Genomic DNA, 23,534 nt, shown 5'->3' on the forward strand with positions numbered 1-23,534 from the left:
GGAATGTACTTTTTTGTTTTTAATATATATATATTTAATCTTTTACTTTATTTTTATTTTTTATTAACTGTAAGTCACATTGAGTGTGCATACATATATATATAGAAAAGTCACTAACAAATTTAATAAATAAATGAGGTTGCGAGGAGCTTCAAAATTGGATGAATGGGCATTAAAATGGCAAATGTAGTTCAGGGTAAGCCAGTGTATAGCGATGCACATTGTGGCAAAGAATCCCAACTTCTGTTGGGTTTATTGTCCAAATATTTGTTGGGGGGAACTATACAAAGTAATATATGCAGACCTTGTTCTGTGATTATTACACTGTGTAATGGAAAAAAAGTTTGTTTTTAAAAAAAGAATCCCAACTTCACCTATATGCTAATGGGGTCTGAACAGGCAGTGACTAACCAGGAAAGAGAGCTTGAGGGTATGGTGAATAGTGTTGTATTCAGAGGCCCAAGACTCTTAGAAATAAGAACTTGGATTCAGACAAAACTTATTAGATAGCAAGTTTATTTTAGAATTTGTTCCTTGCTTACTGCTACATACAGACATGTTCTTCCTTTTCCCATCTGCCTACTATAAATCCCTGGGTAGATTAGTCTATAGTTAGTCCAGAGCATTCTGGAATCCTGGTCTGGATCAAGAAATGGATCTACCATAAACATTATAGACAGTTTGATTACAATCTTGATCTAGTGTGTGGCAGATGTGAAAGAGGTGAATTCCATGCTAGGCATTATTGAGAAAGGGGTTGAAAATAAAACTGCCAGTATTGTAATGCCATTACAATTTATTCAGCCAGATAGGCGGCCTAAAAATAAAATTTTATTATTATTATTATTATACAAATCTATGGTGCAGCCATACTTGGAATACTGTGCACAAGCCTGGTTGCTCTACTTAAAAAAGGATATCATAGAGTTTGAAAAGGTGCAGAAAAGAACAATCAAAGCTATCAGGTGTTTCGAGCACCTGCCTTATGAAGAGATGCTAAGGCCTTTGCAGCTTTTTAGTTTGGGGGGGGAGTGGTTTATAAAATTAGTACTAGAACTTGAGGCCATTCAAGTAAAGTGTTTGGCAGAACATTTGGGACAGACAGAAGAAAGTGCTTTTGTATACAACACCACATAATTAATGTATGGAATTCACTGTCACAAAATGTGATGATGGCCACTAACTTAAAATGGCTTTAAAAGGGACAAATTCATGGAGGATGGATCTGTCAGTGGCTATGCATTTAAGGACCTTTCTGTTCAGGTCTCTTCTTTATGACAATTTATTCTGATATCAACCTAGCATTTAAGCCCTGACTTTTCAGGATAATAAATATAACAAACAACTGCTCTCATCCAAGAAAACATAACGCCATTTCCCTAAAACTGATGTCTCTGAAAAAAATTAAGCCAGTTTCAGCAAGATTTGCCTATGTTCTGGACAATGTTTCAGGATCCCTGTTTGTTTACTTCATTTTGTAAATTACCACTTGCAGGCATGTGTGACATTTGGCCTGTCAAAATGACCACCTAGTGTTATCTGCATCTGTTTACTCCAGGTGCGGGGAAACTTTGGCCCTCCAGATCAGCCTTTCCCAACCAGTGTGCCTCCAGATGTTGTTGGACCACAACTCCCATCAGCCTCAGCCAGCATTGCCAATGGTCAGGAAAGATGGGAATTGTGGTCCAACAACATCTGGAGGCACACTGGTTGGGAAAGGCTGCTCCAGATGTTGCTGAACTACAATTCCCCTCATCCCTGGCCATTGGCCATGCTTCCTGGGGCTGATGTGAGTTATAGTTCAGCAAGATCTGGAGGGTCAAAGGTTCCCCACACCTGAATTACTCATTCACCTTGTCGTGCTGCTCTTTGATAGTCCTCAGTTCAGCATTCAGTTGGTTAACTTCTGTTTTAAGGGCTTCTTCCTTTGGGCTTCTGCAAACAAATACAATTAAAACTTTTATTTAATTTTTGAATTGTTTGGAGAAAAAGAAACTTAGAAGAAAGGAACTAACATACACATTAGCTTACCTCAAAACATTGATATTTCCTATGCAATGTGATCTATACTTCATAATGAAATTAGTCTGCTTAGAAACCCTAACTATATTCTTCCCTAAAACTGAAATTCCTATGAAGCTACTTTTTCCTTGGTTTCACAGGGATCATACATGCAGCAGGATATAAATGGATAAATAAATAATAACACAGGAGTTTGCATTCATAAATGGAGTATCAGGAATATAAATTTGAATTAGGGGGATGGAAAAGGGATGACAAAGTCAACATTATAATCCATGGCAATCAGGATTAAATAATAACGTAAAGGGAAATCTTTTATTTGTACTATTTAAATACATTTCAAATAGACTTTGTCCCAACCACCATCAAGCACATTGTCATAGTTTCACTATTTAATTATTGCTTTTAACTTTTATTATATCCAAACAAAACTCCATCCAGGAGTACTTCCAGACTGTTGCTATTTTGCAAGTGGGATTCAATCACATAACAGAAAATTCAGATTGTGCAATTAAAGTGGATGTGGCCCTTTTGTGCAACAAGCTTGCTTCAAAAACAGAAAACTTTTTTGCTCTTAGGAACGTGATGGGAAAATGCACTGGAAAGTATGGGATAAGAACTGCTTGATGTGATGCCATATAACCTCCCTACAAACAAATGATGAATGCTCATAAATGGAACTGGGTTGCCTCCAGATGTTGCCAGGCCCAGCCTCCAAGAGGTCTTCTGTAATGTATCTTTAAAAGTTGTGCAGGGGGCAGGGAGAATTTCACCTTGTGGTTTTTCCCATTACAGTGTTGCAAGAAAACATGCACTTGGCTGAATTTTCTCTTCTCTTAAAGATACAGAATCATTCTCAGGCCCTGAGCCTGGCAACCCTAGGATCACAAGCTTCTGTGAAGTTGCATAGATAAAAGGCTGAGCAAAGCTGGCCCATAATGCTGTGATTTACTTTAAATTCTGCCCAGCTCACTGGGACATGGCTTCACATGTCCAAGTAGAGCAGTATTGATGCAGTTCAGGTCTCTTGAAACAACCACACAATTGGGATCAATGTTACTGGGGAGCTTAGATTCTGAAAGTAACAAGTTCTATTTTTTTTAAAAAGCAAATGTTATCGCTACAAACCAATAAAATAGCCTAATCCTATGCATGTTTACTCAGACATAAGTCACACTGTTCAATGGAATTACTCCCAGGTAAGTATGCATATGATTGCAACTTACATCTCTTTACTATCTCTGAATTAGGATTGGAATGAGAGGCTCTCTCAAGCTCAAACTTCACATATCTGCAGCAGATCTGTTCGTTCAATTTGGAACTGCCCCATCACATATAAAGCAGGGAGTAGGAGGTCTGAGGGAAAAGGGGTGGTGAGGGAAGCTGAATCCTCATCATGACCACTAGTTTCCTCCTTGCAGCTTCTCCCCCATCCATCCAAGGTGCTTCTTTTCTGGCCAGGCTCACTTCAAGCATCAGAACTCCAGCACCAGGGAGTTCAGCTAGAAAAACTGCAGGTGGGAGAGGGTTTAATTCCCCACATTACATTTGTTCAAAAAATTGGACTTCCACTCCAACTTCATCTGTGACTGAGGCAGACCAAGGTTGAACAGGTGGATCTGCTGCCATCACACATATTTAATTGTCAGAAAGGGATTTGTGTGCCAGAAAGGTACCCCATGAATTCCTCAGCAGTTTTATACAGATTTGCCCCTGCAATGTTTTTATTCCACTTCTAGGGGTGCTTCTAGATTTCTGCTATTTTCATGTGGGATTCAATTGCATACCAGTAAATTAAGGTTGTACAATTATAGGTGACTGTGAGGTCTTGCACAACAAACCTGCTTCCCCAAAAGACTGGACATGTTATGATAAGGACATGGATGTGAAAATGTACTGTACAGTCTGGGATAACTCTTTAGTCATCTAAACTCCCAGCAAACAATTCAGAATGAATGCTCATGAAATAGCCAACATTCTGGCATTTGGGTGGCATATATTAATCTGCGTAAATTAAGATAGATGCACTGATGCTTATTGCATTGTTAGTATGAGCTGATGAGTCTTTTCTTTCTATATCTCTCCTCTTTTGTTAGTTCCCCCTTTCTTTCTTTCTTTCATACCTTTGCAATAAAAAATCAGTTAAAAATAGCTAACATTGTCTATTCTCCCTGCAAACAAAGCAGGATGAATGCTCAATAAACAGGTTATCTGGAATCACGCTAATCTTTCTGCTTTGCACATGTCACTGACAGTTTTCGTCTCTCTCCCCCCAACCCCCAAGCTTCCTTACAGAGCTTGGAAAAGTTACTTTTTTGAACTACAACTCCCATCAGCCCAATCCAGTGGCCATGCTGGCTGGGGCTGATGGGAGTTGTAGTTCAAAAAAGTAACTTTTCCAAGCTCTGTTCCTGCAGAGGATGATCCAGGGGGGAGAGGCAAAGCACAAGTACCTGCCTTGCACTTTCAGTTTCCCTGCACCTCCATCTCATCTGAAATAGACATTCACATCTCACCAAGCTGTGCTGCTCTGGAAGAGTTCTCTGCATTGCGCGCAGGCGCGCGCGCGTGTGTGTGTGTGTAATGTGAATGTTCTATGTCAGATGAAAGGGAGATACAGGAGAACAGTAGGGCTCCTACTGGGAGGAAGGCCGGGATATAAATCTAATGAATAAGAACCAGAGCCCTTACAGTCAAATGTTTTCTTATGTTGTTACATGCCCTCAAGAGGGAGCAACCAACAGGGGAAATTGTGATTTTTATCCCTTTTCTGTTGCATAACAGGTATATGCAGTAATAACCATAAACAATCAGCTGGGTCCTGATCAAGTCTCTGGGTGGTTACAAATGATAGGCTCTAACAGTAAGTGGCTCGCACTACATGTGTGAGCAGCTGCCTGTGACCCATAAGTAAGGTGAGGTATGAGAGAATCTGCCTGTGCTTTCTTTGATCTGGTACTGATGAGCATGTCAAGTTAGTAAAAAGTGAAGTCTGAACATGTTCTCTCTTTTGAGAAGAACATCAGCCTTCATCTGACTGCTCCCTGCATTGGTTGAGGCTTGCCTTCTTTTGACATCACCCCTCCAGGACTGATGTCATCCCTTGTGGGATAGCAGACATACATTTCAGATAGGAACATTGCTTCAAGGCAGGATGAACATTCAGTTCTTAACTGCAGAGCTTAAACTCAAGGTTCAATTTAAATTCGGAAAACCAAGCAGAGAAGAAAACCAGCAGGATTAATGGTACCAGTAAGCGAAGCCAGAAAACGATCTTGAGCAATAGATGTGTAGTTGTGACACATTTGTTGTGTGGAAATCTGATGGTTTTCTTCATACAGCACTTCTCTTGCAGAGATTATTACAATTCCCCAGCCAGCACTCAGATATAGGTTATGTTGCTGGGAAATGTGATTGTTCCCTCAGCCAGTGCATTCAAGCTCTTACAATCATTATTACAGCCACAAGAGCGGCTGTATACTATAGTCAGCATGGTTTTTTCGCATTCTGCAATGTTAAATTGAAAATATCCCCATGGTGATACACAAAACAGTCAGAGAGAATCAAGAGTTCAAATTGTAAAAAGAGAGAGACAAAAACCAGATCCCTTTTGGACTTGAGTTCTCATAATTTGTTGAAATTAATTAAAAATCAGCCATGTTCACAGAGTACCTGTAATCCTATTAATGACTTTGCCCCATACTCTGACCTTTGTCTTCTGCAGTTTAAAAGTTTAAAAAATGCCTGGCTGATTTTTAATTAATTTAAGAAATTTAGCATTGAACTCAATGATAAGCCCGGGCATGCTCAGTAAGAACCAACTGTCAGTGTTCTAAAAGCCAGACTCACCGCTGCTGGGCTTGGCTAATCAGGGGCCACACCCATGCCAGACCTTGATTTCACTTGAGACAGTCATGGCTTCCCCCAAAGAATCCTGGGAAATGTAGTTTGTCAAGGGTACTGAGAGAAAACTCTGTGATGTTCCTATATTAATGTATATATGGTAAGTGTTGGTTGTTTAGAAGATACATGGTAAGTGGAGTGAAAGAGGAGGGGGAGTGAATGGGCAGTAGAATGCTAGATGATTGGCTGAGTGTTTAAAATGGCTGAACGTATAAAAGGAAGAGTGAGAGTGGAATCTGGGGAAGAGAAAGAGTGGGTTGTTTGGTGGGTTTGAGAGTGGTTTACCAGGAGAGAGTGGAGAAGGAGGGGGGTGGAATTCGGATTAGTATTGAGTAAAACCATATGCTTATGTGCCTTAAGAAGAAATCTTGTTAATCTTGTTAGCTTTGTTATCTTTAATAAATACTTAATTTAGTTTACCAAAGGCCTGATCCTTGGCTGGGGTTTCACAGACCAGAAGGGAGGGTAAGGTAATGACCAAGGCTGAAGGGAAACTGTAACAAATGGTGGCAGCGGTGAAGAGAATAACAATACCAGTATTCAGAGTCTCTGGGAATACTAGTATTAGGACGTGACTGGTAGTTGCCTAGCAGGGGGATCTGTTGAGATCTGTGCTAGAGCGGGGAGAGAAACAATAAAAAAGGACAGTCCGGACTGGTGGAGTCCCTGGTGGTGCCTAGTGACAGGCAGTAGCCACGCGCAGGTAGGAACCTGACAGGGAGAGCCAGGGAAGGACGTCACAAACTCCTATTCCCCTGACAGAGCTCCAGTGGCAAGAGGAGTTAAACAGTCAGCCACTCTGATTGAAGCTCTGTGAGGGGAATAGGGCATCTCCTAGCAACTCTCAGCACCCTTCACTAACTACACTTCCCAGGATTCTTTGGGAGAAGCCATGACTGTCTAAAGTGAAATGAAGGTCTGGTGTGGATGTGGCCAGTGACAGCTATGGTTTAAATTTGGATGCGAGGCTACACGTGCCTGTTGTCGAATAAAAAGGTGGGGGAAACCCTGAAAAACAATGATACTGTTCACAATCTTTTCCTTTTGGAAAGGAAAAGGGCTTTCCCTCTGCCCAGTGCCCACCCACCCAATCCCTGTCCTCCTCCCCTCCCTGCCCCTCCCCCAGGTCAGTTTCACCTATCCTAAGCATGATTGCACAGGAGTAAATCCAACTGAACTCAAAAAGCATGCAAATGATCAAACCTGCACTCCCCTCCTCCTCCTCCTTCCTATCGCCTCGCTCTTGCCCCTTCCCTTCCCCTTCCTTTCCCCTCCCTCATCCCCTCCTTCCCCCTCCTTCTCCCTCATGGTCAATTTTACCTATTTTAAGCATTATTGCATGGGCGTAAATCCCATTGAACTCAATAAGCATGCAAATGATCAAACCTGCCCTCCCCTTCTCCTCCCTTCCATCACCTCCCTTTTGCCCCTTCCCTTCCCCTTCCTTTGCCCCTCCCCCTCCCCTTCCAATTCCCTCCCCCTCCTTCCGCTCCCCTCTCCCCCCTTCTACCTTCCCTCTACTCTCCTGTCCCCCTCCTCCTCTCCCATGGTCAGTTTTACCTGTCCTAACCATAATTGCATGAGAGTAAATCCCATTGAACTCAATCAGCTTGCAAATGATCAGACCTGCCTTTCCCCTCCTTCCCCTCTCCTCTCTCTTCCTCCTCCCTTCTTCCTTCCCTCCCCTCTTCCTTCCTTCTCTGCTACCCACTCCAGCCCTCCCTCCCTCCTCCTGCTCCTCCCCCCCATGGTCAGTTTTACCTATCCTAATCATGATTGCATGGGAGTAAATCACACTGAACTCAATAAACATGCAAATAATCAATCCATTCTCAACAAACTTGCACAAGATCCCATTTCTTACCCTCCAGGATTAAAAAGCAGAGAAATTCACTAATAGGCAAAAAAAAACCTTGCAGTTTAAGAATGTACCTACAGCCAACACATATTTCTGTCAAACTTTTAAAAGCAGGGAAATTGGGCAGCTATAGTGAATGCACCAGGGGAGCAAGAGACCTGATCTCATCTCTAAGATATTATACTGCTCTACAAATTGGTCAAAATGCAAACACAATTTGGGTTGGTCTTTCACAGTCCAATCCACTTGCTGTGTGGCTTGGAAGAATTTGGTAACGTGCCTCTGAGCATACGGTGAGTGGTGGCAACACCTGCCATCTTCAAAGATGGAGAATTACATTTTTGTATGTTTGTTGGTGTTTTTACTGTGCTTCTTTTCTGTGTTACTACTGTTTCTAGAGAGAATCTAACCTAGAAAATTATATTTCTTTCAATATTCATCCTAGAAATCTGTGTCAAATTTATTTTTATTAATTTCAAAGCCTTTTTATTGGTCAATGTCAAATGATGGTGAATATAGCCTTTTGTGTTTCAAACTGGAAGTTATGCTCTATTTCTATTTTGGGTGCATTAACAGTTGAATCTGACACTACACTTTGATGTAAAATCAGACTGATCACAATATGTTGCTATTTAAGCAATAACTCTAGCTGTTGGAAAAAACAAACTTGGCCTGCACAAGATGCATGTTTTCAGTCTGCTATGCTTAAACCACTCCACGTAAGGAAAGGTAGGCATGGCCAATTAAAAACATAGAGCACACCTAGAATTTTGCTAGAACATATTTCACCTCCCACTGATTTATCTTGTAGAAACTGAGACACTCCTTATGTCCATTGGAAACTATTTTGCAGAATAGTCAGTGCCATTGGACTGTGAAAGACCAACCCAAATTGTGTTTGCATTTTGACAAATTTGTAGGGCTGTACAATATCTCAGAGAGGAGGTCAGGTCTCCTGCTCCCCTGGTGCATTCACTATCGCTGCCAAATTTCCCTGCTTTTTAAATTTGATAGAAATAACTGTTGGCTATAGGTACATTCTTAAACCGCAAGTTTTTTTGCCTATTAGTGAATATAGAATGTGGTTGTGCAGGTGTAATGGATGACTACTGAATACTACCTTTGCCATCAGTGGTGATCAGCAGCACAGTTCTCTCACACCTACCTTATTTTGTGAACTTTTACATTTTAGGGTGTTTTTGTTTTTAATGAACATAGGAACTAAGAAAGTCAGATCATTGGTCCATCTAGCTCAGTATTGTCCGCATTGAATGGCAGTGGCTCTCCAGGATTTCAGATGGGAGACATTCCTCCCCCTATCTGAAGATTCCAGGGAAGCAGATGCCCTATCACTGAGCTACAGCCCTTGCTGGTTGTTTGTTCTTTTACAGTGCAAACCTGAATTTTTAAAATGTAATTAATTCTAAACTTTCCTTGGCTAGAAATAACAGCCTAGTTATCAGAATACCTCAGGGACCACCTCCTCCCATGCAACTTCCTTGGCTCATTAAGATTCATGAGGGTAGCCATGCATGCTGGTTCATCCTGCCTACAAGGTGAAACTGCTCTCTGATAGAAAGGAAGGAGGAAGCGGATTATCTGGATCCATTTCAGTCAGGCTTCAGGCCTGGATATGGGACTGAAACAGCCTTGGTAGCCTTGGTGGATGATATGAGGAGAGCATTGGATAGGGGCAAATGCACCTTCCTTGTCCTCCAGGACCTCTCAGCGGCTTTTGATACCGTTGACCACAGTATCCTTCTGGATTGCCTGGAGGGGTTAGGCATAGGGGGTACTGTATTGCAGTGGTTCCATTCCTTCCTCTGATAGGCACCAAAGAGTAGCATTGAGGGATGAGGTTTTGGACCCTTGACCTCTCACTTGTGGGGTGCCGCAGGGCTCCATCCTCTCCCCGATGCTATTTAGCATCTGTATAAAGCCGCTGGGGACTATCATCAGGAGATTTGGGCTGCAGTGTCACCAATATGCGGATGACACGCAGCTCTATCTCTCATTTAAATCTTCTCCGAGGTTGGCTGTAGAAACCCTATCCAAGTGCCTGAAATCGGTGAGTGGATGGATGGGAAGGAATAAGCTGAAGCTGAACCCTGACAAAACCGAGGTACTGTTTGTGGGAGACAAGGGAAGGTTAGGGGATTTAGACCTGGTGCTCAATGGGGTACAGTTGCCCCTGAAAGACCAGGTCCGTAGCCTCGGGGTCATTCTTGACTCCCAACTGTCCATGGAAGCTCAGGTTTCGGCTGTGAGCCGGGCAGCGCTGTATCAACTCCATCTGATATGGAGGCTGAGCCCCTACCTTCCCAATCATCTGCTCCCATCGGTGGTACATGCCCTGGTCTCCTCTCAGCTAGACTACTGTAATGCACTCTACATGGGGCTACCCTTGAAAACGGTCCGGAAGCTGCAACTGGTACAGAATGCAGTGGCACGCCTGATTAAAGGCAGCTGCCAGTGAGATCATATCACTCCAGTGCTAAAAGAGTTGCACTGGTTACCAGTTGCTTACAGGGCCCAATTCAAGGTGTTGGTTTTGACCTTTAAATCCCTATACGGTTTCAGCCCAGTCTATCTAAAGGAGTGCCTCCAGCATCATCTGCTATGCCGCCCAACAAGATCAGCCTCAAAAGACTTTCCATCCCATCAGTCAAAACAGCCAAACTGGTGAGGACTAGAGAGAGGGCTTTTTCAGTTGTGGCCCCCACCCTGTGGAACTCCCTCCCAAATGATCTCCGCCATGCCCCTTCCATGATGAGTTTCCGCCGGGCCTTGAAGACCTGGCTCTTCAGGCAGGCTTTTGGGGTGGGCTAGATTTTATCTTCATTGTTTTTAGTTTTTTAATGTCTAGATATTGTATGCCTATTTTGTACATCGCCCAGAGTGGCTGGAAAGCCAGCCAGATGGGCGACTAATAAATTCAATAAAATAAATAAATAATGATAGAGCACAGAGTAGGATCTTCTTAGTGGTAGTGCTACATCAAATGAAGTACCTCTGAGAAGCGGTCCTATGCCTGAGTTCCATCCTTCAGTCATTCAGGCTGCAATCCACTACATGCTAACCTGGGAGTAAGTACCATTGAACCCAGTGGAACTTACTTCTGAGTAGACATGTATTGGATTGCGGCCCAAGATGGTAAGTAAACAATTTCCTCCTAAGGCAGATCCTTTTGAACTGATTTCACTGGATGGCTTTTTCTATATATACAATTCCTAATTTTTGCATTATTTTTTTTTGTAATAATTTTATTTTATTGGGTTTATTGCCCCTTCTATGATAAGCTTCCGCCGGGCCTTGAAGACCTGGCTCTTCAGGCAGGCTTTTGGGGTGGGTTAGGTTTCTTACTGTTATGGTTTTAAATTTTAATGTTTTAATGTATTGTTTTATCTTGTACGTCGCCCAGAGTGGCTGGACAACCAGCCAGATGGGCGACTAATAAATTAAATAAATAAATAAATAGGGGAGCCCCCCAAACAGAATAAAAATTAGTCTAACCAGTACCTGTGCTCTCAGCTGCACAAGATCTGCAAAAATCAGTTCCAAAACTGTATGTGGCACAGAGATAAGCACTCTTACCTGTTAATGTCTGCAGATCAAGGAGCTGTTAAAGTCCAAGGAAAGGGTGTTTTAATAATAGTGATTCTATAATACCAGCACCCTGCCTACACTGGACTTCAGTACAATTACTTTCTATGGGCTAGATCAAAAGGGACTTTAGTCAGAGATTCAGCACAATAGAAGTCCTAGAATCCTGCCATTAAAAAAGGCTATTCTTATAACAGGCATTGTGGCTGACCTTTGCCACATGCAGATTATTCACTACATTTGAATGGGTGCTTTGTTTTTTCCCTTGCAGAGGAAGAATGGCATCATTTACCTGGTGTTTCATGGGATGAACCGCTAAGTATAACACTCCCTTCCTTGCTCTTAAGTCTAAAAAGTCACTCCTGAAAATAAGGAGGCCTGCGGGACAGACACTTTCTGCTGGAGAGACTTACAAGTCAGTAACACAGACAGCTTTTTAAATCTGTATTAAGTTACGCTGCAAGCAGAGATTTCATCTGGGGAACCAAGTCTGATGAGTTATAATTCTGACTCTGTTAGAGCCATTCTATGCCTTATGCGGAATAAAGCAGTTGGACCGAGACTGTAGAATTCTGGATTGTACCATTTCAAATAATTGGGAGGAGTCATTTTTTTCAACGTACCTCCTGTTAAAAGTAGATTACACCCTGGTTGCTATGCAAGTCTTGCAGCTCTGTTTAACACCAATGTGCAACTTAGCTGTGGTGTAGTGGGGATTGCACAGGTCACTCACATACCAGAATGGAGCCAATGTCAAACCATCCAAAACTTTCCAGAGCAGAAACAGCCTAATTATCCTACACATTATGAAAACTGTGAATCAGGGAAGACATGTTGTCCAAGGCCAGCTGCCATAAATGACTAAGTGTAACAAACCTATGTTAAACCTGTTTCGATGCTGTATCTGAAAGACTGCTTACACCCATATGTACCTGCCCGGGATTTAAGATCATCTGCCTCTGGTCTCCTCTGCATGCCTGGAATGAAAGATGTTAGACTGACAGCCACACAGGAGAGAGCCTTTTCAGCTGTGGCCCCCGAGCTTTGGAATATCCTATCCCAAGAAGCCCACTCTGCTCCCTCCCTGCTAGTTGTCCAGAAACTTCTGAAAACCATCTTGTTCCAGAGAGCCTTTAGGAGGGACTGAAGGTAGACCCTGAAACTGATTTTATGCCTTCTATTTTAATTTTATCTCTTTAGTCCCTTCAGTACTACTCCTCTCTCTCTATATAAATATATATGTGTGTATTGTATTTTATGTATTTTAATTGTATTTTAATTTATTTTAATGTTTTTGTGATCTTTATTGTGTACAATGTTATTATGTATGGGTTCATTTTTATTGTAAGCCGCCCTGAGTGCCCTATGATAGGGTAGAAGGGCAGGATAGAAATATTATAAATAAAATAAATAAATAAAATATAGATATTATTTATTTATATAGTATCTGTTTATCTTCTGTGGGATTGAGAAGCTGCTTGTTCAGGAATGTCATGTATGATAATCTGTTAGACAGATGCATCCTCAAAAAATTGGAAGGTCAAGTCTACACCAATTAAACTTCACATATTATGCATTTCCATTCTGGAGGTCCCTGACGCTTCAATATTAAAGCAACTTTTAATAGATCCTTAATCATTAAGGGATTTCTATTATTACTTCTAGGTTTCTACCTTGATTTCACCTAGTCTCTGCTTGGAGTGCATTCTAATTTGGTTTGATCATAATGTATTAATATTCAGTTAAGGAGGTTAATCTCCAGATGAAGTTTTAAATTCCACCTCAGTGAGAGGTATTGAACCTTACATCCTGTGAGTACATCTGTACAACACCCTTCGCCCATCACTGGATGAATCCTGCTCCTTCTGGCAAGGCAGCTCTGTTGCCCAAGGTCCATGGTTCCCCAACTTTTTTTCCTATAGACCACTTGAAAATTGCTGATGGTCTTGATGGACCACTTAATGATTTTTCTGCTTGATGTAGCAGTTGGAATGCATTGTGCTAGGTGCTGTATGACTTAATTGTAATGTTACTGCTTCTTTTATTTCTTATATTGTATTTTTTTGTATTACAATTTGCATTCCATAGAATTTAAATTTTAATACCATAAAATACAGTACAAGAAATAAAAGAAGCAATAACATTACAATTAAGTATCAATATAAATATTTAATGCGGACACATGGCAGACCACCTGAATGAAGCTTGTGAACCACTGGTGGTCTATGGACCGCAGTTTGGGAGTTTCTGCCCTAGGTGTTATCTGAGAGCCACAGCCCTTCTTTGTCATTTGTAACTCTGCAAGACCCAGTATGTGCTTTGTAGTGAGCATATACTCCAGTTTTGTAAAGCTTTCTGTTGCTTACCTCTTTGGTGGCAATTTCTGCTTTGTCTTCACAAGCTCCCGCAAAATACAGCCAAGTCGGTCAGATTTATCCCTCTGGGTAGTATTTTTTAGCCCCTTGATTTCTAGATCCCTCTGATGCAGCACCATGAGCAGCGTACGTGGATTTTCCATCAAGTCAGGGTTCTGCTGCAGAGAAGTGGATTCCCTGCAACGGGAAAAGAATGCTACAGTTTGGATACTGCACTCCTCATGGAAGTCCACTTTTGCCTTTTGTAAACAGGTTTTGTATTCTTTCAGAAGCCTGCTTGAGCAGAGGTGATAGCAGGGCTCAAGTACTGTTTATATGCCATGGAAAGCAAGACCTCTCTCAAAATTGTTGGCTGTTTCTAGCCAGGGAACTGTCATTTTCTGGGATTAGTTATAGTTGATTTAAAGATGTATGAGATAGGAGCTTTTGTTGTGAGCTGCAATCAGTGTTCTGTCATCCCTCCTGCTGGATCTGTACTGTAATAAATCCTACCTGGGTATCTGGAAGCTTCAAGTTCAGATATGCCATTAGCATCCAGTGGGAGCAAAATACACCTATACCTGTTGGTCAAATTCTTATTTACCAGTCTCTCTTAGGGCCTCTCCAGAATGGTGTTTTAAACAGTGTATTCTGCAACATGTTATCGATGCAATAATAGTGCATTAGTGGTGGATTTATAGTGGACCATACGTACACCATTTTGCTTTATTCTGCAATCCTTCCCCAATGTTACTGCATTATTACCATCTGGAGGGGTGCTGCGCTATAGTGCAACAAAAGCAGGACAAAAATGGAAATTTGGCTAGGAATCTACAGGGCGTGCACTGAATGGAAACCAAGCAGTATGTCTGGCCCAAAACCTTTGCATACACAAATAGCATTGAAATCTGGATTGCGTATAACCACCCTGATACTATTATGAGCACATATCATCATGAATGCACAATAAAAAGAGACATCTGGGGGGACCCTTATTTGCACCCATCTTCTTTCTATTCTACTGTCTCTACACAGTTTATTACATGAAGGGTAGGGAACCTATAATCCTCCAGATGCTCCTGGACTACAACTCCCATCATGCCTGACTACTGGTCATGCTGGCTGGGGCTGATGGGAGCTGGAATCCAACCAAACCTGGAGAACCACAGGTCAGCAGCTTCTGATTTACATATTACATTCACCAACTAGAGAAAACAGTTTCCATGTGGTTGCGGTCCACACTGGGGCCTTCATATTTAAGGCTGCTCATCAGATGGGCCTAGTTCTCACCAAAGTATTAAACCTATGTCTGGGCTGGACCACTTCAGACTGCAGGTGTGGGTTCTTCAGCATGACTGAATGCTCTTCTTACACATACATGCTCTCCTCTGAACAAGAAATAAGATGTCAGAGGGGAATAGCTTTATTCCAGAAATCTCATTTTTATGTCCATGGTTATTTTTGGTGTGGAGGAGGAACATTTAGCCAAGTGGGCCCTCATCTGCAGTCTGAAACAGAACAGCCCAAAACATACTGCAAAAACTATGTTTCATTTGTATCATGTTTCCATGCCAACTCTATACATTCCTGGCATATGTTGGGTGTTGGCAGAAAAACTGTTCATGTGATTTGGAGGAAGGCTGAAATTAACAGCCCTAAGCCCAATGAGGAGCCATAGCCATGTCTGTACAATTTCATGCCTCCTCCATGCAATGGGCACAAAATAAAGATTAACCCATCTTCACTTACCTGGAAATCAATATATGGCAAATGACACTAGATGAATGAATTAGTTTGTTTTGGGAAGCTAATCTTTATTATATCACATTGAAATCCTACTCTCCTTCTAAAGAACTCAAGATTACATACATGGGATGTTCTTTTCCCATTTTCTCTTTACAACAAATTGATGAGGTAAGAGAGTGACTTACCCTAAACCACCCAGTTTATTTGAATCTAGGTGCACCCCAATACATGTTCAATACTCTACACACTTGACTACTGCAACACATTAACCCAGCCTCTTGTTTTTCCACTTGAAAATGGGAATAATAGTGGTCTACCTCTCATAACTATTTCATTGATGGATATTATTTATTTAGAGAATTTCTATACTGGTCTTCGGGGAGAAACCCTCAGGGTTGCTAATGATGGAAACAATAAACATATTTAATAAAAGCAAGGTAAAACAGCAGAAGCAGCAATGAAACAAAGCTATAGAAATTTAGTAGAACAGATAAAGAGAAAATCAAAACCAGCTTACACTGCATGCAGCAATTCACAGGCCAATACAAAGGTCTTTGCCTGGTACTAGAATTACATCAAGGTTGGCATCAGTCAAGCCTTCCTGGAGAGGGCATTCTACAGATGGGGCACAATGACCAAAAAAAACCCTCTTCCCACCTCCACGCTTAGGGAGATTATTGGCTATAAACCAGTTCTGTAATGCCACTTTGACATGAATGCATTCACCCCTTGTTAGGGTTTTTCACCTGCAGTCTAATGCCTTGCATCAAGCCAGTTTCTTTTCTTTCCTCTGGGGCCTGCCTTGGGTCTCCATATGTTGGAATAATTACAGATTGCCTGCTACTCTGGCCTTTGTTCAATAGCCTCCAGTCTCTCCTCCTCCTCACAACTCCGGGGTCAGCTTTTTTGACTCCAGCATCCAGAGAGTCCTATGATATCCTAGCTCTTCTAAGATTAACAGGCTTTTCTACCTGTCTCCATCTGTCTCCCATTTCTTCCACTTGATCTCAGAAAGAGCAGGTTTAGCAGTTTTATTTGTGTTTGGTTGCTAGGTGGGGTGCGTGTGTGGAAATTAAACAGCAAAAATGTGCAGAATTGTCTGCTCGGTAAAGGAAAATAAATGGATGAGGGGAAACTTTCCATCCTCCCCTCATGCTAATAACCTTCAGAAATAATAAACCTCTTTCTCACTGCCGCCCAGAGGTTTCAAGGGTGGCTGGAGACAAAGCTTTTGAAGACAAGCACCTGCTAAATTAAAGTAACTTCTGAAAGGTAAGGTGAGGTTTTGTAGTTGTGTAGCAGAAGAAATTTGGCAGCTTTTCTCATTTCCCAACACCTCTTCCAGTACAATAAAATAACCAGCTACATCTACTGACATCTCCTCTTCTACCCAGTTACAGAGTCTATAATTCTGTCATTGCTTACTTAGAAAAAAAAAGCTCATTGGATAAAATGGGATCTACTAAATAGATACATAGTATCGGGCTGCACAGGTATAGGAGCTATGACCTGTTTGACATCTATTTTTTAGGAATGGGTTTGCTCCTTGTGATGCCAATAAGCATCATTTCCAGTTTTCTTTTGCTTATTCTGCGCCATTATGACACAAAAGGCATATGGCTACCCCACAATCCCTTCCTTACAAGAAATATGGCCATGCAATTTGGGGCAGATGCAAGTTGTAGTCCAAAACATTTGGAGGGCACCAAGGTGAATAAAACTGCCCTACAGGCTGTGAAGGAGTGGGTTTGTGAACAACACTTACACATTCTGTTGCTTCAGGGGTTCTATAACAGGTGGTGAAGGGCTGGAGCTGTCATCTCTTTCATTGTCAGTCCTAGGGTTGAACATCACACTAAGTCTGGTGATGACAGAATGTTCTCTCTTTGTTCCCCCCATGAACTGGCTGTTCATGGCATCTGTGTCTATTTCTTTTTCATTTTCTTCCACAGGCTTAAATTTAATGCTGGTACTTCTTTCCCTGTGAAAAAGAAATAGCCATGCAGACCTTCTCTACAAATAAAAACATTCTCTACTTCTTTTATATTCCTGTGATTTGTAACCACTAGCCCCTGGGCCATTGCACATCAAGAAAGCTGAATTTACCACCAAAGGTACACCTGACTTGACAGAGAACCTCAGCCAAAATTAGCTTCTTGATCAGTGTGGCTGTGTGATGCATGCATATTTTTGCAGTCATTCATTTTGTTACTTTCATTTCACACATTTTTATGTACACATGCTTAAAACATTAGGCATGTACCTAAAAATGTAATGTGGTCATTCTTCAGTGCAAAATCTAAGTGAATTTTGCAGGAAAGATATCTGAGCATGTGTAGGCAGCAATCCAGTCTCCTCCTTACAGATCTCTTTTTTCTTGCAAAATGCACATTACTTTTTTTGCTTTTCTGACATTATTTCAAATTTATTTCTTTTTCCAACTTCTCTGTGTGGAAACAACAAGGCCAGAGAAGAAATGATTGTGTGTTTCAGGAGAAAGGTAGTAGTGGGGAACCCAGATACAACAATAAATGTTTGTTATCCAATGTATTTTAAACTGATACACTTTTTTCATTAGGGATACACACACAGAGAGTGAATATATAAAACTCATTATAAAATGCATATATTATAGAAAATATCAGATATCATTATTAATAGTCATGTGGGAACACTGATAATCCAGTTATATTACATGAATGTTCAGTCATAAGCTTGTTGACCACCAAGGCCGGACTAAGGTAATTGGGGGCCCTAGTGCAGTTCCCCAAAAAGGGCCCCCATCCCCCAGAAAATAATACATTTTTTTTAAAAAAAAGTTTTTTAAGTGAATTAATGTTTGTTTATTTTATTAGATGTACTTTTATAATGCAACACTTGTATACTCGTATCTGAATGACAGATTATACACTAGAAAAACCAGAATAAAAAAACATGTTGTATGTAGGTGCCTAAAATTAAAACTGTGGATATGTGTCTAAGATCAGATGAAATGACAATGAGTTCCACAAAGCAGGAGTCTTTCCTTACAATTGACCCTTTCTTGCTTTTGCTGATGCAAAGTCATTGACCCTTTCTTGCTTTTGCTGATGCAAAGTCTACACTGTGCAGAAGTCTTGTTTCTGCACTCATCAGCACCAAAGCATTCAGTCTTGCATTCTGCATGCTTGTCATCAGTTCATATTTTATATATGCCATTCTTCAAAACAATCTCTCAGCACAGCAGTTGATGATGGGCAGGCACAAGTAAATTCTGAGGGCAACATATATATTTGGAAAAACACTTTCCATTTTGTTATCTAATTTTTAAGGATTGTAGTGGCAAACATGACTGTTTCACACATTCTTCAGGAAAAGATTTATCAAGATTTTGGAGTAACATTCTTGTAATTTTGCAGCAGCACTGAACATGTTTTCATTTGACACCTCAATAAAATTGCGGAGGAATCCGCCGTCCAGTGCAGTTTTGTAGGCATTAAGATAGTAACTTATGTAAGTTTATAACTTATAAATAATTGGATAAAATGATTCTACTCTGAGCTTTTGAGAACCTTCTAAGGCAACTTCATTCACCTGTGTTTCATCAGGCATAAGCTTGTGGAAGTGTTTTTTTTTTGGCTTTTGAAGTCTCCCTCTAACACATCATTCGTTCCTCAAGGTTTTGAAAGTGTTCATGCAAAGCAGCAATGTATACAGTGAAGAGACTCCAACAAATGAACTCCAACACAAATGTCTAGCTTTTCTTCTTGTAGCTTGACAGTTGTAGAATTGCATCTTTCAAGTATGGTGTCCTTCAGTAAAGTCATAAAAGTGATATCTTGTTTCTCCATCCTTTTCACTAGTGCCCTTGCTGTGTTTCATGTTGGCTATTTTTCTGTTATGTCATGCATAATGCTTTTAAGTGCAGCTCTACTGCCCATCTGTACCACTCAGGTTCTTCAATGTGACAGGACTCTCACTCTCACAAGCTTTGAGACCTTTGCAGACTTTCACCCATTTTTAAATAGATGATGCACAGAAATTGTACAATGATTGCACAAAACTAAAAAAACAGTGGCAATCTGGCACCTTTCAACTGCAGTCACACCAACCAAGTTCAAAGAAAATGCTGCACGTGGCTGTAATCCATGTATTTATTCACTTTCTTCAAGTGAGCTTGAAGACCTTAATATTTGCCAGCGGTAGTGTGGTGGCAAATTCAGAAGTGCAGGGCACCTTCATGATAGCCACGCCATACCCCTCATTTTTGCTACTGAGTTGAGAATGAGATCCTTGTTAATTAATGCCTTCTCAAACAACAACAGTTGTCCCTAGGAGCCAAGAAGCATGAAAGGGAAGACGGTTAGTTACTGACTGGCTCACCTCCTTTCACTCTGATTGGCTCCAATCTGAAGGAAAGGTCAAGGAAGCATGTTAGAAGACACTTTTCAGTGGCTAACACACAACCCTTTCATGCTGATTGGTTCATAGGATGCTGGATATGTAGGGAGTCTGCTAGGATCCTGCTCCCAAAAATGTAAGGGGTCTAGAACCCCCCCCAGACCCTGGCCGACTACACCCCTGCTTGCCAGACATATTTGCAGCACTGTCATAGGACCGATCACAAGCATTTTGTATGTCTAAGCCTAAATCTTGCCACCCTGGGCTCCTGCTGGGAGGAAGGGTGGGATATAAATAAAATAATAAATAAATAAATAAATATTTGATCTTTCTAAGAACCTGCTCAGCAGTGGACCCAATGTGATCATGAAGCTCCTCAAAGCCTTCAAAATACTCTACAATCTCAACTTCAGCAGCTACATAGTGCAAAACAAAACTTAGCTGGTCACAATGTCATATGTCAGGAGAAGAATCAACAAATAGAGTAGTACTTGGCAGCTATTGTTGCTGAGTATATAGCAGCTAAAACTTTTTTTCCTCATGAGCAGTACAATTTCCTCATACATGGTTGAAGACAGGTAGGAAATGTTCTCACAGCCTGGGTTTCCTTGCTTTTCCAAATGTTCAGCAAGGAAAGGATCAAATGTAGGAATGAATTCTAAGATGCCAAAGAAGTTGCCATAAAGTTTTCAGTATCTCCTCTTAAAGCCTATCCACACTCACAAAGGAATTTAGCTGCCTTCACAACTCTCCACAATACTTCTTGCCAATCTCGCATACAGTGTTCCAAATCTTCCTGTAGTTGTGCATCAATCCTACCAACCTTAGAGGTTTCATCAATTCAACACTCTAAAGATGCCAAATGCCCTTTACTTCTTTCATGACTTGAAACAGCTCCTTCTCCATGAGTCCAGTCACTATTTATTTTTATTTATTTATTTATTATCATTATTTTTACCCTGCCCTTTTCCCAAAACTGGAACTCACGGCGGCTTCCAGATAAAAGCACACATATAATTAAAAACATACAAAAGTCTAGATTAAAATCAAATTAAACAATTTACAGTATTAAAACCATTCATACATACAGTTAAAATAATTCAAACTCAGTTTAAAATAATACAGTTAGGCAACAGCAATGCAGCACCCTTCAAGACCTGTCCTTAACAGCTTTCAGTTCCAAAGGCTTGTTGAAATAAAAAAGTCTTTGCTTGCCAACAGAAGGACTGCAAGGAGGGGGCCATTCTTGCTTCCCTAGGAAGGGAGTTCCAAAGCCTCGGGGCAGCCACCGAAAAGGCCCTATCTTGCGTCCCCACTAGTCGTGCTTGTGAGGACGTAGGTATTGAGAGAAGGGCCTCTCCTGAGGATCTCAGGGCCCGGGCAGGCTCATATAGGGAGATACGGTCTGACAGATAGCCTGGACCTAAGCCAAAACCAGCACTTTGAATTGTGTCCGGAAACAGAGTGGCAACCACTGGAGCTTTTGTAACAGGGGAGTTGTATGGTCCCTGTAACCAGCCCCAGTTAACATTCTGGCTGCAGCACGTTGCACCAACTGAAGTTTCCGAACAGTCTTCAGAGGCAGCCCCACGTAGAGCGCATTACAGTAATCTAAGTGGGATGTAACTAAGGCATGTGTCACCGTGGCCAGATCAGATGGCTCAAGGAACGGGCGCAGTTGGCGCACTAATCTTAATTGTGCAAAAGCACTCCTGGCCACCGCAGAAACCTGGGCCTCCAAATTTAAAGCTGAGTCCAGGAGCACACCCAAACTGCGAACCTGCATCTTCAGGGGGAGTGTAACCCCATCCAGCACAGGCTGAATCCCTATTCCCTGATTTGCCTTTCGACTGACCAGGAGCACCTCTGTCTTGTCTGGATTAAACTTCAATTTGTTCGCCCTCATCCAGTCCACCACTGATGACAGACACCGGTTTAAAACCAAGACAGCTTCCTTGGAGTTGGGTGGAAAGGAGAAATAGAGTTGGGTGTCATCAGCATACTGATGGCACAGAACCCCAAAACCCCAGACAACCTCTGCCAGCGGTTTCATGTAGATGTTGAATAACATGGGGGACAAAACTGAACCCTGAGGGACCTCACAGGCCAACGGCCAAGGAGTCAAACAGGAATCCCCCAGCACCACTTTCTGAGTTCGTCCCTCCAGGAAGGAACGGAGCCACTGTAAAACAGTGCCCCCAAGTCCCATCCCAGCAAGGCGGCCCAGAAGGATACCATGGTCGATGGTATCGAAAGCCACTGAGAGGTCCAGCAGAACCAACAAGGACACACTCCCCCTGTCCAGTTCTCTGCGTAGGTCGTCCACCAAGGTGACCAAAGCCGTCTCCATCCCATAATCAGGCCTGAAACCAGACTGAAATGGATCTACATACTCCATTTCATCCAGGAATCCCCGGAGCTGGGAGGCCACCACACGCTCTATTACCTTGCCCAAAAATGGGATATTGGACACTGGCCGATAATTATCCATTATAGAGGGATCCAGGGAGGGCTTTTTCAACAAAGGCCTAGAACCATTCTAAGTAATCTCTCAACTCTGTGTGTTTGTGAGTGAACACAGTATACATTTCCTGATGCAGGTGAGTATATTAACCATTCCCTTGAAACTATTTCACCAATATTTTTCTATGGTGAAAATAGGTCCACGGTAATGGTACGAGTATGGAAACTGTTGCTTAGCAGCAACAAATGCCTGATGCTTTGGTTTTGAGCTATACCTCCTTGCACCCAAAACTCTACTTCCCTGCTGTCTTTTGGCCACAATGCTGGATCAGATGACAACATAAGGAAATCAGTTTCACTGTCAACACACTTTAATCCAATTTCAGTATGAGGGAATACAGTTTCACTACACATCTGATCCATTTTTTCAGTGCCTACATTGTCACTGGAGCAAGAAGCAACTGCAGCATCAGAACCTTTTTGAAAACTGATGTTAGTTTTGGCACTTTATCCTTTACAGCCTTCTCTTTTTCTCTTCTTTCTTTTTCTTTCTTTCTTTCGTTTCCTTTTTGCAGAACCACTCAGGCCCCTTGTTCCACCTTTATTCACTAGCCTTTGACAAAAAATATGGATATCTAACTGAAAACTCAGAGAAAAAGAGTTTCTATAAGTACTGTACTGTAGTCTAGAGCTAAGACTGTAGTGTGGTATGGAGTTGGACTAGAACACAGGAGAGCAGGTTCAAATCTCCACTTGGCCATGAAGTTCACTGAGTGACCTTAAGCCAGTTATTATACAGCATACTATAGTCACCATGGATTTTTCGCATTCCGCAATGTTACACTGAAAATATCCCCATGCCATTCTGATGCTTCCCATAAACTCATTTCAAAACAAAACATTCTATACCACCAACATTTTTAAAAAATCATGGCAGTCAACAACATAAAATCAACAATAAAACTGCATTAATAAAACAATTACAGAATACATCATAAATCAATAGATCAGATAAGTACATCAACATAGCTGGATTACTTGAATCATCATAGCCATCAGATCATGCACTGGGATCTGTTTCCTCTCCACTGCCCTTAAAAGTATCTAACTGATTATAACAGAATGGCTTACTTATACAGTCATGAGAGTGACAGCATGGATTTTTCGCATTCTGCAACGTTAAATTGAAAATTACCCCCATGTCA

At 41.5% G+C, this 23,534-nt stretch overlaps 1 protein-coding gene across 1 annotated transcript in view; it reads right to left on the minus strand.

Annotated features, from left to right (window-relative positions):
* The window catches only part of LMNTD2 (lamin tail domain containing 2), a 92,731-nt gene that overhangs the window by 59,990 nt on the left and 9,207 nt on the right, over positions 1-23,534 (minus strand). The window contains exons 2-4 of the mRNA XM_061609994.1: positions 17,264-17,467; positions 13,753-13,938; positions 1,854-1,935 (exon numbers count right to left, since the gene is read on the minus strand). Of these exons, the coding sequence (XP_061465978.1) occupies positions 1,854-1,935; positions 13,753-13,938; positions 17,264-17,400 (405 nt within the window). The 5' untranslated portion in view covers positions 17,401-17,467. The remainder of the gene's footprint in view (positions 1-1,853; positions 1,936-13,752; positions 13,939-17,263; positions 17,468-23,534) is intronic.

This window comes from Rhineura floridana, chromosome 2 (assembly GCF_030035675.1).
Source record: "Rhineura floridana isolate rRhiFlo1 chromosome 2, rRhiFlo1.hap2, whole genome shotgun sequence".
Lineage (NCBI taxonomy): Eukaryota > Metazoa > Chordata > Lepidosauria > Squamata > Rhineuridae > Rhineura > Rhineura floridana.